Source organism: Epinephelus moara, chromosome 3 (assembly GCF_006386435.1).
Source record: "Epinephelus moara isolate mb chromosome 3, YSFRI_EMoa_1.0, whole genome shotgun sequence".
Classification (NCBI taxonomy): Eukaryota; Metazoa; Chordata; class Actinopteri; order Perciformes; family Serranidae; genus Epinephelus; species Epinephelus moara.
The window spans coordinates 3,678,306-3,698,182 of NC_065508.1; the positions used below are offsets into that span (position 1 = coordinate 3,678,306).

The following is a 19,877-nucleotide window of genomic DNA, read 5'->3' on the forward strand; positions in this document are numbered from 1 at the left end:
GGAGTGCCCGGAGAGAACCCACGCTGACACGGGGAGAACATGCAAACTCCGCACAGAAGGGCTCCCACGCCCGGGATCGAACCGGCAACCCTCTTGCTGTGAGGCGACGGTGCTAACCACCACACCACCGCGCCGCCCTGAACCGGTCAGTGGTGAAAAAAAGCACTTTTAATGCGCAAACTTAGACGGGACGCATTTGCCCCCGTTACCGTTTTAGCTCGTTTCGCGGCTGCCGGCTGCATCCGCCTCCCTCAATACTGAACCAATTTTAAAACGAGTTGTACCTATGAATCATACGCACACATACACATGGGGAAATAGGGCCCAGGTTGAAAAATACTGAAGTTATCCTTTAACTGAAGAAGTTGTTCAATCCACTCCCATGGCTTCACCTCTCATGATCACAAAAGCTAGTAAGTGGTAATTTAGGATTTTTTCCTAAGCAGATATATGGAAGTGTCTTTGTCTGAACTGGTGTTGTTTACCAAACTGCTGTAAGGAATCTTTTATATGTAATCTGTGTAAAGGAAGACTACCACTCTTCTATCTGTATGCTGACTATGAAGCTAGTTAGCTTAGCATCAAGACTAGAACCTGGGGGAAACAGCTAGCCTGGCTCTAAAAATACACCTACCAGCACCTCTAAGGCTCAAAACTAACAGGTTATGTCTTGTTTGTTTAAATTGTACATGAAAAGAAATGTCAAAATGACAATCTGTGGTTTTATAGGGAGTTACGTGTTAAAATGATTTCTTGTGTACTTGTGTGCACTGTCTTTAGCTAAAGTGCAGATTGCCAGATATGGTCGGTGAGCTCTTTCCAGGCACTAATAAAGTCATTTTTATCACAGGGCCAAAGAGTTCACCACCCGTTTTACCCTGTTTATATAAGTAACCTGAGATCTGCTGCTGGGAGCATGGAAATCTAACATATGGATGAATGGATGTCTATTTTTGTACGGTATTATTAGGCCACCACTGCTATGCAGAGGAAATGAAAAATCAACACTGATCATATAAACTCATTGAAAGGTAATACAACATAAACACTGAAACATTACCGTATGATTGGATCGTGTTTCTGTACATCTGTGCATCCAGAAATAACTAATCTGACCTAAGTGTTGAACAGTTAACATCAGTCACAATCCCTGTGCAATCACCCTGTAACACTAAACATCCACTGAACCTGTAAATTATGCATTTTATAGTTTAAATACACACTATTTTTTAACATGTAGATATCATCACTGTCAATATCAGTGTAAGAAGACTGTGTATACTGTCATATCCACCTGCCTTATGTATAGCGTAAAGCAACCTGTTGCATAAATCATCCTGCACTTGTTATTTATTCTATATTTATATCTTTACAGTCATTCAATGTTGATGTTTTACATTTATTCAGCCTTTTTGTCCTTGTGTGTAGCGTCTTTGTTTGTACATTGAGAGCAACAAAAAAAACAGAGTCAAACTCCTTGTATGTGCACACATACTTTGCCAATAAAGCTGTTGCTGGTTCTAATTAAGTATACTGTGTGCTGCATTCTTGTTTTGAACCTTAGGGCCACTGTACCAAACTTCAAATCATGACCTTTACTGCTGATTTCCTCTTTAGATTACAGATGCTGCTGTGCATGCAGAGACACCAGTGAACACAGCATTTTCTAGAAGATGTAGTGAAATAATGGAGAGCGTTATAAGTTATAAGGTAACTTATGACACAGAGCTAACCACAGAGCTGTCTTCTGCAGTAAATTATACATTAATATTCCAGTCTGGAGGCCTTGTTGGGACTTTCCCTCAACAAAGAAGGAGACCGAGTCACGGAAAATCAACCTTAAAATATAATTCACATGTCATCACTGTAATATTGTACAGCTCAGTTTTCACTCGTGAATGCTGGTTTCATAAAGCAGAAAAACACTAACATGAGTTCGAGTGAGCTTTTCGTTTTAATTCAATAAAAGAAAATGCAAGGGGTCTCGTTGGGCTGAGTGATGTATTGATATAGGTAAAATTGTTAATTCATGATGTGTTACAGGCAACAGTGATATATATACACCACTGTGATGGACAGCAATGTCTGTCACCTTGGTCTGGCTGAAATATCTCAAAAACTATCAGATAGATTGCTGTGAAATTGATTCATTCATATTCCCCTCAGATTGAATCCTTCAGACTTCACATCTTGCACCATCACCTGGTCTAAATTGAAATTTGTCCATTACTTACATTTATGTCCAAATACCTACAGAACTAATGACATTCTCATCAGCCTCAGCTGTACTTCCTGTTTACTACTAAGTATCAACATGATGTTAGCATTTAGCTCAAAGAACCGCTGTGCCTCACAGAGCTTAAGTCTTCTTTTAAATCAAATGAATCATGATTTCCATTATTTATTTTTGCCCACAAGTATAAACCTAGCATCACACTAGTTTATTATGAATATTATACAATAAGTGCTAGCTGATGGCACCATAATTTATCTTTACAACAATCTCATTTCCAGCTCAAGGAGCCAGCTCACTTAAACTTCTCTGTACCAACCACAAAGCAGCCAACCTGTCAGTATCTGGGTCTGGTGATGGCTCCACGAGATATGTTAAGCTGATGAGGTTAGAGGACAAAGCGACAACCAAGTCGTCATGGATACAACAGGTTTTGAGTCCATTTCAAAGGCCTCAGACGCTCTCAACACATAAAAGACCACAAAGACTTTCACATCCAACGAGATAAGAACATCATAACATTATCTTACCAATGGTTTGTCGCAGCTCTTCGCACAAACTTATGTGGGGGAACTGCAGCAGCTGCTTCCATTTCTTGCTTTTTCCTTTTCTGTTCCCACCGCCTCCTGTAAGAAAACAAAAAAACAAGTTTACTTTAAACCTGAAGTCCAAGAATGCACTCTTAAAAGATGCAGATGTAGAACAGAGGTCTGATGGTTGGTACTTTAAAAGACTCAGGTTTGATTTCCATGTGTTGGCTCATGGTACATGCTTTAATTCCTAGGTTGTCTACTTTCCTAGCATCTAGGGTTGGGCAATGTCTACCTAACCAATTCAACTTACTTGAATTCTACCTGCTTTTCCTCCCTATAGCATAAAAGCTACCTCATCATCTGATTATAGAAAATATTTTAAAAACTAGTCATAGTGATATAACTACAGAATACACCAGTTGGTAAAAAAAGAAAACTAGAAGTATCGCCTCATGATTGTATTCCTTTGCACACCAGTCAAATTGCACTTACAGTTTACCTCCACGTCTGTGAAACCATGGATGCTTCACACACATCTTCCACATCTTAGTATAACCAATTCAGTATCTGACCAAATGTCTCACTCTCTGTTCCTGAGATATGAGTTGAATAATGGCCTAAAAAGTATTTTTGCAGAACATTATGATGTGACAGTGAGGCTGACCTTTGACCTCTTGGACATATAATGTCAGCACTTCATCATTATATCCTATGAGACATTTATGTGAAATGTTGTCATAATTAGTGTATGAATTCTTGAGTTATGGCCAAAACATGTTTTGTGAGGTCACAGTGACCTTTGACCACCAAACTCTAATCAAGTCCAAGTGGGCATTTGTGCCAAATTTGAGGAAACTCCCTCAAGGTGTTCTTGAGATGTAGTATTCACGAGAATGAGATGGACACAAGGTCACAGTGACCTTGACCTATGACCACTAAATTGTAATCGGTTCATCCTTGTCCAAGTAAACATGTGTGCCAAATTTGAAGAAATTCCCTCAAGGTGTTCCCGAGATATTGTGTTCACAAGAAAGAGACAGAAAAGGTCTCAATGACCTTGACCTCTGACCACCAATCTCTAATCATTGTTGAGTCCAAGTTAACATGTGTGCCAAATCTGAAGAAATTCCCTCAAGATGCTCCCGAGATATTGCGTTCACAAGAAAGAGACAGAAAAGGGCTCAATGACCTTGACCTTTGACCACCAAACTCTAATCATTGTTGAGTCCAAGTGCCAAATTCAAAGAAATTTCCTCAAGGTGTTCCTGAGATATTGCATTCATGAGAATGAGACAGACAAGGTCTCAGTGACCTTGACCTTTGACGACCAAACTCTAATCATTGTTGAGTCCAAGTGGAAATTTGTGCCAAATTTGGGGAAACTCCCTCAAGGTGTTCTTGAGATGTAGTATTCACCAGAATGAGACAGACACAAGGTCACAGTGACCTTGACCTATGACCACTAAATTGTAATCGGTTCATCCTTGTCCAAGTGGAAATTTGTGCCAAATTTGAAGAAACTCCCTCAAGGTGTTCTTGAGATATCACGTTCACCAGAATGGGACGGACAGACAGACGAATGAATGGACAGACCGAGACATAAAATCGGCAGATGTGACTGGATATTCATCAGTGACGGTAGCGAATCTTCACGATAGCGTCAAACACATTCATCAAATGTTTGTACCCTGGTGTCTACCTTCAGTTGCACTTGCAAAATCAATCAACATACCATTGATAAATCAGAAGTTAGTGTTATTTCGTGTGTTAAAAAGTCTGTCAACACATCTTGCCACTTGGTTCTTAACTACTGTATGTATAATAGCATTATGAGGACAGCAACCTGTTCACATAGTCACATTGTGAGGACTCCCACAGGGTTAATCATTTGCTTTAGGGTAAAGACTTGATATTAGGTTTAGAACTACGCTTAAATGTAAAGTCAACAAAATATCCTGGCAAGTATGGTAAAACATGGTCGTGTGTTTGCGCAGAGCCATACACAGTTTCTTGAGAAACTGAAGGAGAGTAAACACAACGAGCGAACGTCACTGAGCAATCAGAACAAAGCACAAAGAAAAGCCAGAGGAAGTTCCTGTCCTCTCTGCATTGGTGCTCAGGCTGCTTTCAAAAACTCAAACAGTCAGAGATACACTCCACAGTGATGCAGTTTCAGGTGCAGGTTCATTCACCACACTGCGAGAGCAAGAGCCAACATGATGCTCACTGTATTACATTATGATCTCAAACAGGTTCAAGTCTCTGCAAGTACATTTTATTCTTGTGAAATAAACTGAAACTGTAGGTTGGCTCAGAACTACAGAAATAAATAAATCACACAACATATTTGATAATCCAGTCATCACTTCTCTCATCTATCTCGCAAAAATGCCAAACATTCTCTGGTTTAAGTTTCTCTAATGCGAGGATCTGAGGCTTCCTCCTCTGGCAGTCAACTCAAGCTGCACTGATTCATACACACGTCATATGTCGCTCTCCATATGTCATCTATGAAACACACACACCCAATTTGGCGGTCTATTTTAGCTGCAAACATTTCCCAGCTCTCCCTCTGCCTCGTCAGTGCTCCTGCTGCTGCCCGGCATCAGGATTGCTGCCTGCTCTTTCAGCCCCACCTCCACCTGCAGGCTCATCACTACCCAATATCTCATGTCAGTCTAGACACCAAATCCTAACTACTGTATGTTCTGCTGTTGAAATGAACATTTCAAACGCTGAGTTGTCTGACTGAAACATCATTATGAACTGAATATTTTGGGGTTTTGGACTCTTGGTCTGACAAAACAAGACATTTGAGAACGCTGCTTTGAACTTGTGTGACGTCTTTTACCATTTTCTGGCATTTTCTAGACTAAGCCATAGATCTTTTAATCAACAGGTGTGAATTTGCAATAGCTGCAACTTCATGCCAAGTTTCAGCCTGTAGCTGCTGAATGCCAAAAACAGTTGGAGATAGTTGAACTTTTGGCTATATACTGTGGCCAGAGATCACCAACAGCCAATCAGTAAACAAAATCCTGTGACTCCTGTGATATGTTGACCGATGTTACGAAGAATTTCTTCCCGCCTGACTGCAGAAATATATAAGTATTGTGGCTAGCCGCACTTCACCGGCGGCTTGGTGTGTTTTCTGACTAAAGGGTTGGGAAATGTTTGAGGAGCAACCAACCGACATAGTGAGCTATACAGCTGCTGGCCACAGTTAATAAAAAGTTAATCAACAGCGTAACTGATAATGACAGTAATGGTAGCTGTATTCATCCTGCTGCATATCAGTCTGTCAGAGGTGTATTTGGTTTCAGAAGTGGGGAAGGACACAGTAAACTTAGTCAGAAAATTGCAATTAATTGTTTAAAACCCTGACAAGAATATTTTTTAGAATCAATTAATTGTTTAGTTTATAAAATATCAGAAAATAGTGAAAATGCAAATCACAATTTCCAGAGTCAAAGATGACGTCGTTTTGTCGGGCCAACAGTCCGATAGCCAAAGATATTTAGTTATAAATCATATTAAACAGAGAAAAGAAACAAATCCTCGCATTAGACAGGCTGAGTGAATAAATGACTTCAATGTTAAGGCAGCTGTGCGGAACTTTTTACCATTAATAAAACTGTCCCTAGTTCGTATCCCCCCCCCCCCCCCTTGAAGATCCGCATATTTATTTGAACCCAACAGCGAAAAAAGCCTTTCTCTATATGGCTATTTAGCGTAGCCTCGCTCGGGTCGGACACAGCAGAAGGCAGCAAACCAGAATACGGCACCCAGAGGCGGAAGTGATTCTGCTCGCCCGCAGTGGCCCGCAGCCATTAAACCATTTAGAGAATATACCGCAACTTGTTAGATGTTGTTTCACTTCAATATATGACGACATGGAAGTTATAATCAAGCTAAATGTAACGTTAGCTGATGTGAACCGCTTTTGTCTCGTAACGTTACAACAAACACCAAAAAATGATCTGTGACTGTGACCATGAACACAAATATACAGCAGGAAGTTGTCCTCAGAAATTCAGTTGGTTGAAGTGTGTAACCGAAGTGTAACGTTAGTAACGTTAATCCTCTCGCTGTCCAAAACAAATGCATGCAGTAATTGCCGGTTGCAGTCGAGATTTTACGAATGAAGCCGAATGCCGGCTGCAGTCGGAATTTTACGACACCAGGCTGTGAGTGTCATACCGCTTCGACCAAAGGAGGCGCTATAATCAACGAAAATGTAAAGTTCCGCAAAGCTGCTTTAATCAGTTTGACAATTAATTATAATAATTGTTGACTGATAAATCAGCTTATCATATCAGCTCTAAGTAATTGTTGATCTGAAATATCGATTAAATGTCTTTTTTAACTTGCAAAACATACAGGGAACGTGACAGTAAGCTCCAGTAGCTTTTACACTATGTTTTCATTAATGTTTTCCACACTTGCCACATAAATATGACGATATAACTAGTTAACATTCATGACTGCCACACGGAGCATTTAAAGGTAGGCCGCTCTGCAAAGTTTTGGGCCATTTGCAGTGCTATGGAGCTCCGTTTTTGGACATGCATCAGCATGTGGACTGCGTGACTGGTTTCATGCTACTCTTCTGATTGACAGTTGGTGTCGGTAATGTGACAACAAACGTAGCAATGCGCCGACACAAGCAACAAAGACAAGAATGCTAGCAAGCAAATATGGCCGAATTGCTGCCCAGTTTAAAATACTTAAAAAAGCTGCTTTGCTGTTAATTAATTACTTAATTGCCAGAAAAGTAATCGGCAACTATTTAAACGATCATTTAATCAAATTAATTTTCAAACAAATCCCAAACAAGTGATGGTTGTAGCTTCTTCAATGTAAATATATGACACTTATACCATTCTTACATTACAGTAAAACTGGTGGTGTGTCGGTCAGGCAAAAAAAAAAGACTTCACTTTGGGTTCTGGGTAATTAAAATGTTCTTTTGTTAATATTTTATGTTTTACAGACCAAAGAACATTCGACAAGTTTGTCAGGCTTCAAGGACAAACACCAAGTGCTTCGGTGTAACACTCAATGTAAACATGACTTATTTGTTTACAAGAAAACTCACATGCTGGTGGGAACAAGAACATTTTAAAAAGCAATAGATGTGTTTTTCTTTAATTGGTGTGACATGGTTTTATTAAGTTGGTATGGCAGTACTGTCACCTCCTGTCAGGCTGAACTTGAACTGTATCATGTCGTCTAAATGGCCGTCCTGCAGTTTAAAACAACAGTGTTGACAGACGTCACCTTTGACCTCCATTGTCACAAAGCTCCTTCTTTGCCTGTGCCAGTGTGATGATTTCCTTCTCAATGACTAAAAGCTAACTGGGCTGCTTTCAGTATAATTATGAATGTTTATCATTTTGTGGAGACTCTCTGATACCTCTCTCGCCGACATGCTCTTTGTCTTAATGTACGTCTCCACTAAATGCACACGACGGACATCAGCCATCTCGCTCTCTCTGTTATCAATGAGCTTATTGGTAATTCTGTGGGGGATGTTATCATCTGTTGCCCGGACACAAACAAAACATCTTGTTTGTATTGTATCTATGACAATAATTCGTTTTTCCTCGGGCACGTCTGAGTAGCAGCTGCCTGGCAGTATTTGAATAGCAAATCCTGAAGCGTGGTATTGACTTTCTCCTTGTCCCAACACACAGTGAGGCTGCTGCTATAGTCAGAGCTAGTCTCTGTTATCAGTGTATACTCTGACTATTTGTTTGATCATGGAGCATTATTAAGAGCAATCAGTGATTTCATAGCATCACCATCTTTAGTCTTTGAGAACTGACATTGCCTCTGGATGAGGACTGAGGTGTTTACAGAGAGGAAGGGCGTCATTTACACTGGACTGGGGAGGACATGCCCCCTTCGCTTTTTAAAATCCTGCTTTTTCTTTACACTTTTATATTTCCACTAAAATCTCTCTTAACAGCAGCTTCTGACTGTCCAGCTGCTGAAATCCAGATGAGAGGAGCTCTGAGCTGATAACAATGTTGATACACTCTTTGGGTCGACTCCAGATATTACTGTGCAACCGAAGTTAACCTTACAGCTACATACAGTGAGGTTCTAATGGTGCGTTCGTTTTGTACTCGGAGGTCGGAAGTGGGAATGACGTCACCTCCGAGTTGACAACAGTTTTTGCATTCTAGTTGACGATGGTGTACAAGAAAAAAACATGGACGCCCGCAAGAAAGCCTTTGTTGCCCTTGCACTTCCGGAGTATAGACAGCTTCAAAACCATCATGCACTCCAACTGATGAACGCCGCAGATGAGGCTGACCTAATGTAAAACAAATAAGATAAAACTGCTATAAACAGTACTTTAGCAGAGTGTTTACTCACTTCAGCCATCTTGAATTCGTAAGTCAAGGTTGATGCGGTTGCTCCGAGTTTCTGAGTTGGAAATCCGATCTCAGGGTGCGTTCGAGTTTAAACTTCCGACTGGGAACTGGGAATTTCCAACCTCTGAGTACAAAACGAGCGCGCCATAAACCCCTGAAACGGTGCCCACATCTCAGATTGACAGCTGTGCCCACCACTTAGAGAAACAATTGACCAATCAGAGCTTACTACAGTTACCTAGCTGTATTAATGAAAATTAGTGGAGACAAGCATGGAAGTTTCAAGTTGTTTCAAGTCAACTTACAGAAATAATAACTCTTAAATCTTGCTTATTTAACCCTTTGAAACCTGAGCAAATTGGCTCGATTTATTTAAAAAAACAGGGAAAAGGGAATTGAGCAGCGGAAGAAGAAATGACCCAAAAAATTAGCAGGAAATTACTTAAAAAAAGAAAATTAAAAACAAGAAAATTAGTAAAAAATAAATAAATAAATAAAATAAAAAAGAGTTAAAAACAAACAAACAAGAAAATGACCTGGAAAGAGTGCTTAAAAAATTACAATAATTCTCTAACATAATTTCAAAATGTAATAATAATTATTATTATTATAAATATATTTTCCCTAGCTTTTTTCTTAATTTTTTTTTTTTTTGTGGGACATTTCTTACCAGAAATCGCACCAATTTGCTCTTGGTTCAAAGGTTTAAATACTTATGAAAGGTGTCTGAAAGTAGCACAAGAAAAGTGATGTCACTCCAGGTTTCAGGAGGGGGATTAAATAGTTACGCTAAAATGTCTAATTAGCGTGTGATGTAATCTAGCAATTTAAAAAGCAGGCTCTAACTATTTTGCATTGAAACACATGCCCTAGGGACTCTGTGGTTTAAACCCTGAACCATGTAAATGCCCCATCTGATGTGTTAAACCCAGTCTGGGACATCTATCACATGTCCCCCTCTCGGTCTGCACTTTAAAGTCTTCCGTAAGCAGAAAATTAAATGTTCTATGAATAGTTTTTTTCTTTCCTGAAGCATAATGAGACACATCAGCTGAGTGTTGAACATTAGAGTGAAACACAGTCAGGCTGCAACTTGTGATATTTTCAATTCTTAGATCGACACACTCAACTGTTGGGTCATAAACAATTACTTTTACAATAACAGAAGAAGAAGAAAAGACAAATGACCATCGCATGTTCTTACAGCTCATGGTGACATCTTCAAAAGGATCAAGAGAGAGCTCCAAGAACATGATTTAGCTTTCAGTATGAGCAGTATGTTGTGTTGTAGAAGCTGGCTGAAGCATCAAACGTCTATACAAAGAGAAATGTGTCGAGCACAGAGGATCAAAAACTATCGAGTAAAGAAAGTAGGCATTGAGTGTCTGGTCAGATGTGCAATCTTGATTTCTTGATCAGATGCCTCGTGATTAAAATCAGTTTTCTGACGTCACACTGTTTTACTCAGGCCAGGCTGTTGCACAGTTGCAAGGGTTTCAACAGCATTTAAAGTGAGACCGTGTAACTGTTGAAAGAAGACATCTTCCTCTTACAGATTAAAGGATTAATTCATAGCAAAGATTCAATCAATTCAATGCAATCACACACTTACTAAGACGGATGTTGTGTCAGTGCTAATGTAGAAAAACGTCAGATGATACCCAGCCCTATCATCGTCTATGATCAGCCAGTTCAAAATGCTGTTTGCCCACTCTTGAAAACTTTCCTAAACATTTAATGAATCTATAAAGGGCAGTCGACCCCGGACAAACAATCACCATGTCAGACTACATTAATCCCAACAAGTCAGCAGTTACACATTTGCTCACACAAACAGAATTAGTCAAGATGGAAAGATAAAACTAAAGGTGCAGGTTAACTGAGTTCAACTTGGATTTGACAGCTGCCTCGGTGTGTCCCACATGATTGACACAAACGGAGAAAAGAAATGTGGCAAGAGAAAATTAAAGACTAATAGATTTAATGGTTCGTATTTATAGGTCACTAAACTGTTTTGTACTTTTCTGCCCGTCATGATGTCTGCCACATTTCCTTCAAACGGATCTGACTTACTGTATGAACTTGATTTGGTTTCAGAGGTGGTGGTGTTAATTTATTAGCACAGATTATAGGTTATGGGGCTTCCCAAATTAATGGTCTAATAAAAGAAATAGATGTCTTGTAAACTGTGTTATACACAACACACTTATAGCCCTTGACATCATATTTAGTTTTCATTTATGGAGACTTTAAACTCTGTGATAAATACTGTACTTAGATCTTTACTAAGCACTGTGCTTTGCTGCCACTTGAGAGTCGGTTTAAGCATCTTACAGTTTGCATGCAGTTGCTCATACAGCTTAAAGGGGCAGATCACCCCAGAAAAAAAATGCATATTTTTCCCGTTACCTGTAGAGCTATTTATCAATCTAGATTGTTTCGGTGTGAGTTGCAGAGTGTTGGAGATATCGGCCAAGGTGCTAAAAGCGACAAAAAAAAACATTTGAAAAACTCAACAGCGATGTCTCTTTCCAGAAATCATGATCTGGTTACTCAAGATAATCCACAGACCTTTCATGCAAGAACTATTTTCTTTCTACCAAACTACACCTGCCAACCAGCTCACCATGCAGAAGGATGGACATTACGCCCTTGCAACCATTCACACTTCTCATTAGACTAAATCACAACCTGGACATCCAAACCCCCGCTAACTGAAACTCTGCTGGGTATGAACATGTCTCTGTACACAGGAAGTGGCACAAAAAGCTCAAGACTGACATGCAGACTCCTGAATGACACAGTGTGAGAACTCCATCCAGAGAAAGATGGGTTCTCCACCTGCATCTTTGCTCCCTTTGCTCTCCTTCACTTTAGCGTGCAAAACTGGAGTCACACTACTCGATGTTTGGCCACTGACGCTCAGACTGTTTCCTCACTTCCTGCCATTTGGAGCCACAAACATGGGGAGTTGCCTAATGTTGCTTGTTTTAAAGGAAAACTCCACCCTAAAACTTTAACACCACCTAAAACGCCTTTGTCCCAGTTCTAGAGGCCGACTTTTCTTTTTGCGGACTTCCTTTTCATCCTTCTACCACTAACTGTACACTGTGAAAGTTGACTGTATGTGTTGTGGGTGCCACGTCTTTTTAAAAACAAGAAATCAGTCAAAGAAGAGACAGAGAGTTCATTGTCTTGTGCTGAGGTATAGTCAGTAGTAGAGTTAAAAAGATGGGTTTCAAGCTACTTTTATGCCACTGAAACTCAATTTCCAAGGAACAAATTAACTGGCTTTGGAAAATGGTACGGGGTAATATGAAGTACAAGCCAATTGTAGTTAAAGGAGCACTCCAGCAATTTAGTACTGCACTTTAATAGAGTTGAGGGACTCACAGTACATACTAAAGCACAGGCTAAACCTTTATTTGAAGTCAATCAGGAACTACCTACTCAAAGTATTACCAAACAAGAACATGAATTTGACCTTCAATAGTGGGTGATTTTCAGTACATGTCTTTTAGTGCCAAAGAGTTTTGAGGTTTGATACCTCCGCCTACACACTGTTTCACCAGCTTCTGTAATTCAAATGTATTTTTTAAGTCTTTCTGAAAAGTGTGATAAATAAATAATTATCAAATACAAGGGTACTTTAACCTGCATGAATCTTACAAAGAGTCAAAGAGTCAGGTTTGAGAACATGTGTTTGCACGCCAACGACGGACATACATTAGACTTAGAGACATGACCGCACGTATAAAAACCACTGTTTTAATCTCTACTATGGATCAAGCTCCAAAAACACTTGATTCTTGCCAGTGGTGAAATGCAACTTTACTTTTTTCACTTTTAATACACTTGTACTTTACATGAGTGTTTTGAATTCATGCTACTTACATTTATTTTACAATTTAAGTTACTTTGCAGATTTTGATTTTTAATACAAAATGGACCGTGCTGCATAGTGAGCACTTAAACTTTAGGTGCTTTACGTTGAGTTTGATGCTAATACTTTTGTACTTTTACTTCAGTAAGCTTCTGAATGCAAGACTTTAGCCTGTAACAGAGTATTTTTACATTGTGGTATTACTTCTTTTACTCAGGTTAAATACTTTAATAATTCTTCCAACACTAGATAACAATAATGTCTTTCATTCAACACACACTGCCTCACAAATCTTTCAAACCTCACACCTCCAGCCTTAGCCTAGATGAACCCGATGACCTACAGTGATCGATGATGATGTGAAATCTGTGGAGTGCCCCTTTAATTGGCTTAAATATACAAAATAAAGTATAAGTCTAAAACTACAGTATAGTGTTTTAAATTGAATCGTCTGCAGACTCGTGCTGGGTGTGTTAAGTTAAATATCTTTGCATCCTAGCAAATGTGTCTTCTTACACCTGAATCAAACAACTGGTTAAAGCAATAATGGTGATCATATTAAACTTTTTGTTCCCCAATAATAAAAAAGAACATCTGTCCACAGGAGGCAGAGGTCAAGGACTGATTGCGGGGAGATATGGTGCCTTGCTCACTGGCTCTTCAGCTGGACAGTCGGGTGTCTGACTCCTGGTTCTCTACAAGCACAACAGATAAGCTGAACTGTGCAGATAAGCTCGGAGCGAGAGATCATGACACTCATCTTCTCATGTCCCTCTGCAGATGGCATTAGGATTACGTTGGCAACGAGTCACCACAACCTTTGTCTCCTGTTCAGAGTGACAATAACAAAGGGCTCTCATGATGTCTCCATTGTTCACCATAAGGTGCACATGGGCCTGCTCAGGAGTGTCATCACACACAAGAGCCATGCACTGTATCAGTGTTTGGGAGATGTAACATTTGCTCTTGACATTTGCATTTTGGACATTTCGTTGACCTTTAAACCTGGAGTGACTGAACGGGATCTCGGGAGCCTTCAGGTATCAAAACATGAATCCAGAATCTAGACTACAAAGCAGATGAAGGCCATTCTAACATGATAAATTGCAATTCTGTGCACAAAGCAGCCTACAGACCCTGTACAGCAGCTGCTCTGCCTCAACATCCTGTTTCGCAAACGACAGGACGATGCTGCAACATCAGCAAGGGAAACCCGATGTGTCGCTGCAGTCACATTTCACAGTTGCAATCCCTTCCGGACCTCTCAGACTTCGCGTTTCATGTACTTAACCAGAGCCACGCCAAACTCATTTAAAAAATTCGGCAATTTTACGCGCCCTTTGATTAAAACGGTGTCCGTGCCTGTACACAACAATACTGACAGCGTTTTACAAGTGTCCAGAACCCAGTCTTTAATTCGGCATACACTAATAAACGGTGCTTCATTTAAATAAATATTAAACTCTATCTGGCTAGCTTGACATCCTCTCTGTGCTCTTTAACTGAGCCTTACTGTTTGCGTGTTACAATAGTGTTATTGACAGTTCATGATGAGCACCTTCAACAAGGAAGGCAGACATTTTACCGCAAAAGAAGACATTTACTAAAACAATTTTCACGCCGAATTGTCCGCTGTTTGCTAAGTAGTTAGCTAAAGTCTTTAAATAGGTCAAAGCACCTATGTAAGTTCACTAATAAGCCAGAAAACTTTAAATTGCGAAAGTTTAGAATGGAGTTCGGCGTGTCGAGAGAGCGGCTCGTCTTTAGGTAATATCGTGTACGGACTGAATCGCATGATCATAAAATTTGATCACCGGCTAAGAGGAAGTGCAGCAACAGTTTATATCATCCATGTCCCGGGCATCCCTGTTGCTGCTGGACCGCCTCTGTCTCTGAAGGCACCGGGAGAGAGGAGCTGTCAAAGCGCCATCTCCATCCTTACCTTCCCGTGCTTTCAGCAGCACCGTGTTGGCCACGATATTCTCCAGCTCCATGTTGATGCTGTCTGGGCTCACAGCAGCAGCAGCAGCAGCAGCAGCAGACGGAGCTCTTGGTCCCTCCGGCGGCTTCAATCACAGTTGATCCTCCCTACACACCTCCTCCCACCGCCCAGCCAAGGAGGAAAAATTCAACCCTCCGTTTCTGCTTTCGCACAGTCCTGTCCGGTGACAGACAGTCCGCACCCCTCCTCTCCTCTTTCTCCTCCTCTTTCTCCTCCTCCTCCCTCCGTCTCTCCGCCCAGAGGCTGCTGTCAGAGAGGAGGAAGAAACACAGACATCTCACTCTGTTATAAAATGGTTGTTTGATAAAAAGACACAAAATGACACAGATCTTACAGACAGACCTCTCACTCTGCTCAGACTTCCCCCATCGTTGATTTATTTATTATTATTTATCAATTTATTTATTTTCATTTTAAAAAGCTAAAACAAAGTTAAATTGGTATCTTATACGGCAATAATTTTACTGTGATATTTTTATTACTATTATTATTATTATTATTAATATTTTGAAAAAGTTATTATTAACATATTGTTATTATTATTATTATTATTATTAATATTTTGAAAAAGTTATTATTAACATATTGTTATTATTATTATTATTATTATTAATGATAATGATAATAATAATAATAATAATAATTCTTTAGAAATATATTATTGTTATGATATATTATTATTATCATTATTATTAAGAATATTATTATTATCAATGATAATAATAATAATATTTAAAAAAAAATATTATCAACATATTATAATTATTATTATTATTATTACAATTATTAAGAGTATTATTATTATTAATGATAATAATAATATTTAAATATATATTATTAACATATCATTATAATTATTATTATTATTATTAAGAGTATTATTATCAACAATACCCTTAATGATAATAATATTTATCTAAAGTTATTATTAACATATTATTATTATTATTATTATTATTAATGATAATAATAATAATTCTTTAGAAATATATTATTGTTTTATTAATGATAATAATAATAATTCTTTAGAAATATATTATTGTTATTATATATTATATTATTATAAAATATATTATTGTTATTATATATTATATTATTATAACTATATATTATTGTTATTATATATTATATTATTATAACTATTATTATTATTATTATTATTATCAATGATAATAATATTTAAAATATATATTATAAACATATTATTATTCTAATTATTATTATTATTAAGAGTATTATTATCAATAATACTCTTAATAATAATATTTTTTAGAAGTTATTATTAACATATTATTATTATTATTATTAATGATAATGATAATAATAATATATTATTAAATATATTATTAATATATTATTATTATATAATAAATATATTATTGTTATTATATATTATTATTATTATTTATTATTTATTATTAGTAGTAGTAAAAGTATTAGTAGTAGTATCAATATTTTTTATTACATGTATTATTCATTATAATATATTTTTGTATTTTTATTTATTTATTTATTTTTTTTAAATGATAATCTAGTAATTCCTAAAAAAAGCAGTATACAAGTATATAACTGTGAGTGTAATAGTATGCAGGATGCTACTGTTTTGATTTGTAAGGTATTCATTTATTTCATTTATTTATTTCATTTAATTCTTAAAAATTACTAAAATGTTGTGGATCTATTATTTCTGTCGTGGATGTGATCAGTCGGATATATCCAGAAAACAAATGTACATTTTTGTTTATCAATGATTCTAATTTAAGTTTATTAATTTAGGATTATTTTACATGTTTTATGTCCTCAGTATTTGCAGTCTGCTCAAGAGGTTGCACAGTTATAGTATGAGACTGGCAGTAAATACCATGCAGGGTTAAATCCATGTTTGATTTATTCGGCTCCTTCTGCATACCTGATCGATCAATTGCTAATTACCCAGCCAATACAAATATTCCCAACCACATCAATCGTGCTTCACAATGACATACGTCACAATATTCCACTCAATACACGCATGAGATCCAATTCCTCCAAAAAGGCTGTGGTGCCCCGGGATGTATCAGTCAGAGTTGATGCACTGTTACAAATCCAGAAATCAATACATTACATGACTCCAGAGCTGCTGCTCTTTGTGGCTCATCTCACTCTGCAGAAAGTGGATTTCCCTGCACGGATCAATGAAAGCACCACGGTGCATTAAAGGTGCATTAAGGGAGACTCTCACTGTTTTGTTGTGCAGCATAACGACAGCAGCTCATATCAGGCAGAGGGGTTGATAGAGGTATTGATCAGAACCTGTCGCTCCAATTGCTTCTTCTGGGCATGGCTTTCAAAACTCACTCTCTGGTCCAAACTTCCACTTGTGTCTTCAACTGCTCATTGATGAGGAGGACAGCAGGGCCTGAAGAGTTCAGAGGGTTTAAAGGCCTCTTGCTCGAAACAGGAAAGACAATAAACAGTGTCCATAAGGAATGAGATCATAACACAAGCACAGAGCACTTAACATGACGTCCTGACCTGAACAGTCTTGGGAAACAGTGTGTATTACCTTCTCTACAAGGGAAGGAATACAATTCTGATGAGGATATTGCAAATCCCTTTTTTAGTTTGTTGGTTTATCTGCAGTCACATGTGAGTAAGTCAGAAAGGTATATTTGAGTGGAATGGCTTCAAAAGAATCAATATCATATATTCATATAGTCCTTTTAACACCCAAACCTTAAATAAATGATTAATTTTAAGGTCTAAATTGGGATCACTCAGTGTTGAGGGTAGTGACCATCTGGTTTTATCATTTGTTAAACAAAAATAGGACAAAATATAACTATGTTTTTATACATTTCTATTTTTTAATAAATAACAGTACCACCATTTGCATTTTGTAAGAACAGATGATCTTCCAACATGTTCTCAGTTTAGTTGTGTGAACAGGCCTTTATATTACTATACAATTCACACATTCATCGTGCAGACAAAGCAATGATAAAGAAAGACCGAAACAGGCTTCAGAGACTTCTTAAATTCAAGAGCAGTGTAAGTCAGAACACACTCAATGGATAGCTTTTATTCTGAGTTTGTGAGCAGGAGTAAAAGTGAAGATTTTGCACATTTATCTTTCAGTTTTAAGGATACAGGCCTTGGTGTTATTTGACCCTGTTGCTGTCCACCTGAATAAAATCAATACTGGGTTAAACAATATGAGTCTGGAGCTTGTGAGATATTTTTTTGACCCAGACTGACATCTAGAGGATCAAAGCAGCAGCTGCAGGTGTTTCCAGCCCGCCTCAGGTGTCATCTGAAGAGTCAAAGTAATGGTAACGGAGTTCTCAGGAGTGCTTGTGGTTTGAAAGTTTTGTATATGTTGTCTTCTTTGTTGTTGTTTTTAATATATTCATGTTGAGCATTCTTCAGCTTTAGCATTTTGCATCTTATCTATGGTTTGTCCAAATAAATGTTAAAACAAATAATGATGTAATTTGTTGTAGGTTATTCAGTCATGATTGATTATTGTTAATGTTAAGCTTGAACAATGATAATATTATAGTCAGTCTTTTTATATATATATATATATATGTATTGAGGTTGACATATTGTAAATTTTAGTGATTGTTTATTTAGTCAATGTTATTACATTTTCTAAATTGTCTTTAGTATTTTGAGTGAATTTAAATGAATTTAACGTGTTTTCTTTTTCTATTTCCATATTGATTTTATGCATATTTGTATTAATTTGTGAGCATTGTGTAAGGTATAGCCTGCACAGTGCCTGCTTGCAATAAAAGAATAACTTGGAGAAAATCAAAGTTAGTTTCTAACTTAGTATTACATATATTATATCTAGTATTACTACATATTTGATTTATATATATTTTTTAAATTGACTACTAATATTTTGAGTTGATAGTTTAGTTGTTTCTCCTTTTATGAAATTAAAAATGAAACGTATTTTTTTAAAAAGTCGAAACTAAAGGGTCAAAGGTTAAAACGAGGCGTGGTTTCTAGTAACGTGACCGGAACAAAACAAACACGCACTTCCGGTTTCTGCACGTTGCCTCTTCCTCGCCACCAACAAACCTCTGCTGAGCTGTAAAACAGAACATTATCATCATGCCGAAAGCCAAGAAATCATCGAAGAGAAAGAAGTTTGATTACACTCAAGACCGGAAGAAGATGAAGAAACAGTTCATGAAGAAATACAACCCGAGGATAGAAAAGTAAGCGAGGAACTGAACGGCATGTTAGCATCTAAGCTAATGTTAGCTAACAGTGACAACATGTGAGAGGGGTTTAACTGAGAGTTCTACCAGCTGTTTGTCAGTAATTTAAGTTTAGGGCTCAGGTCTTTCACTTCAGTAAAAGTAGGAAAAATTCTGAAGAATACTCAATTACAAGTAACATTACAGAAGTATTATCAGTAGGATGTAACGTTACTTAGAGTACTCATCACGCAGAGTAGCTCTTTTGACAGGGTTAAGATATGTTGTGTACACTTCTGGGTAGACTAGTTGTATAGTGCTGCCACATGACATTATATAAAGATATCGTAAGTATTTTATGTTTAAAGGAAATGTATGTCACAGTAAGCAGTGGAGAAAAAATTACAATGTTTTCCTCTAAATAAATAGTGAAGTAAAAGACTAAACAGCATAACATTAAAAGTATAAGCATGTCAGAATCATACTTCCCATGGGTGAAAACTCACCAAACTTTGCACAAAGGTCCAGTCTCATGCCAGATATCCTCAGCTGTAAACTCAAGCCAATAGTCCTGATGGTGGCGCTACAGCAAGTGTCTAAAGTTCAAAACTTTGAAAATTCATAACAAATCAACCATACGTGCTACAACT

General features: G+C 37.7%; 2 protein-coding genes across 2 annotated transcripts in view; one reads left to right on the plus strand and one right to left on the minus strand.

The window, feature by feature from the left end:
- The window catches only part of grk6 (G protein-coupled receptor kinase 6), a 75,856-nt gene extending 60,645 nt beyond the window's left edge, over positions 1 to 15,211 (minus strand). Inside the window, exons 1-2 of the mRNA XM_050040561.1 lie at positions 14,975 to 15,211; positions 2,764 to 2,859 (exon numbers count right to left, since the gene is read on the minus strand). Coding sequence (XP_049896518.1) covers positions 2,764 to 2,859; positions 14,975 to 15,026 — 148 coding nt within the window. The 5' untranslated portion in view covers positions 15,027 to 15,211. The remainder of the gene's footprint in view (positions 1 to 2,763; positions 2,860 to 14,974) is intronic.
- Positions 15,212 to 19,044: 3,833 nt separating this feature from the next.
- Positions 19,045 to 19,877, plus strand: part of nop16 (NOP16 nucleolar protein homolog (yeast)) — a 14,259-nt gene continuing 13,426 nt past the window's right edge. Inside the window, exon 1 of the mRNA XM_050040565.1 lies at positions 19,045 to 19,245. Coding sequence (XP_049896522.1) covers positions 19,139 to 19,245 — 107 coding nt within the window. The 5' untranslated portion in view covers positions 19,045 to 19,138. The remainder of the gene's footprint in view (positions 19,246 to 19,877) is intronic.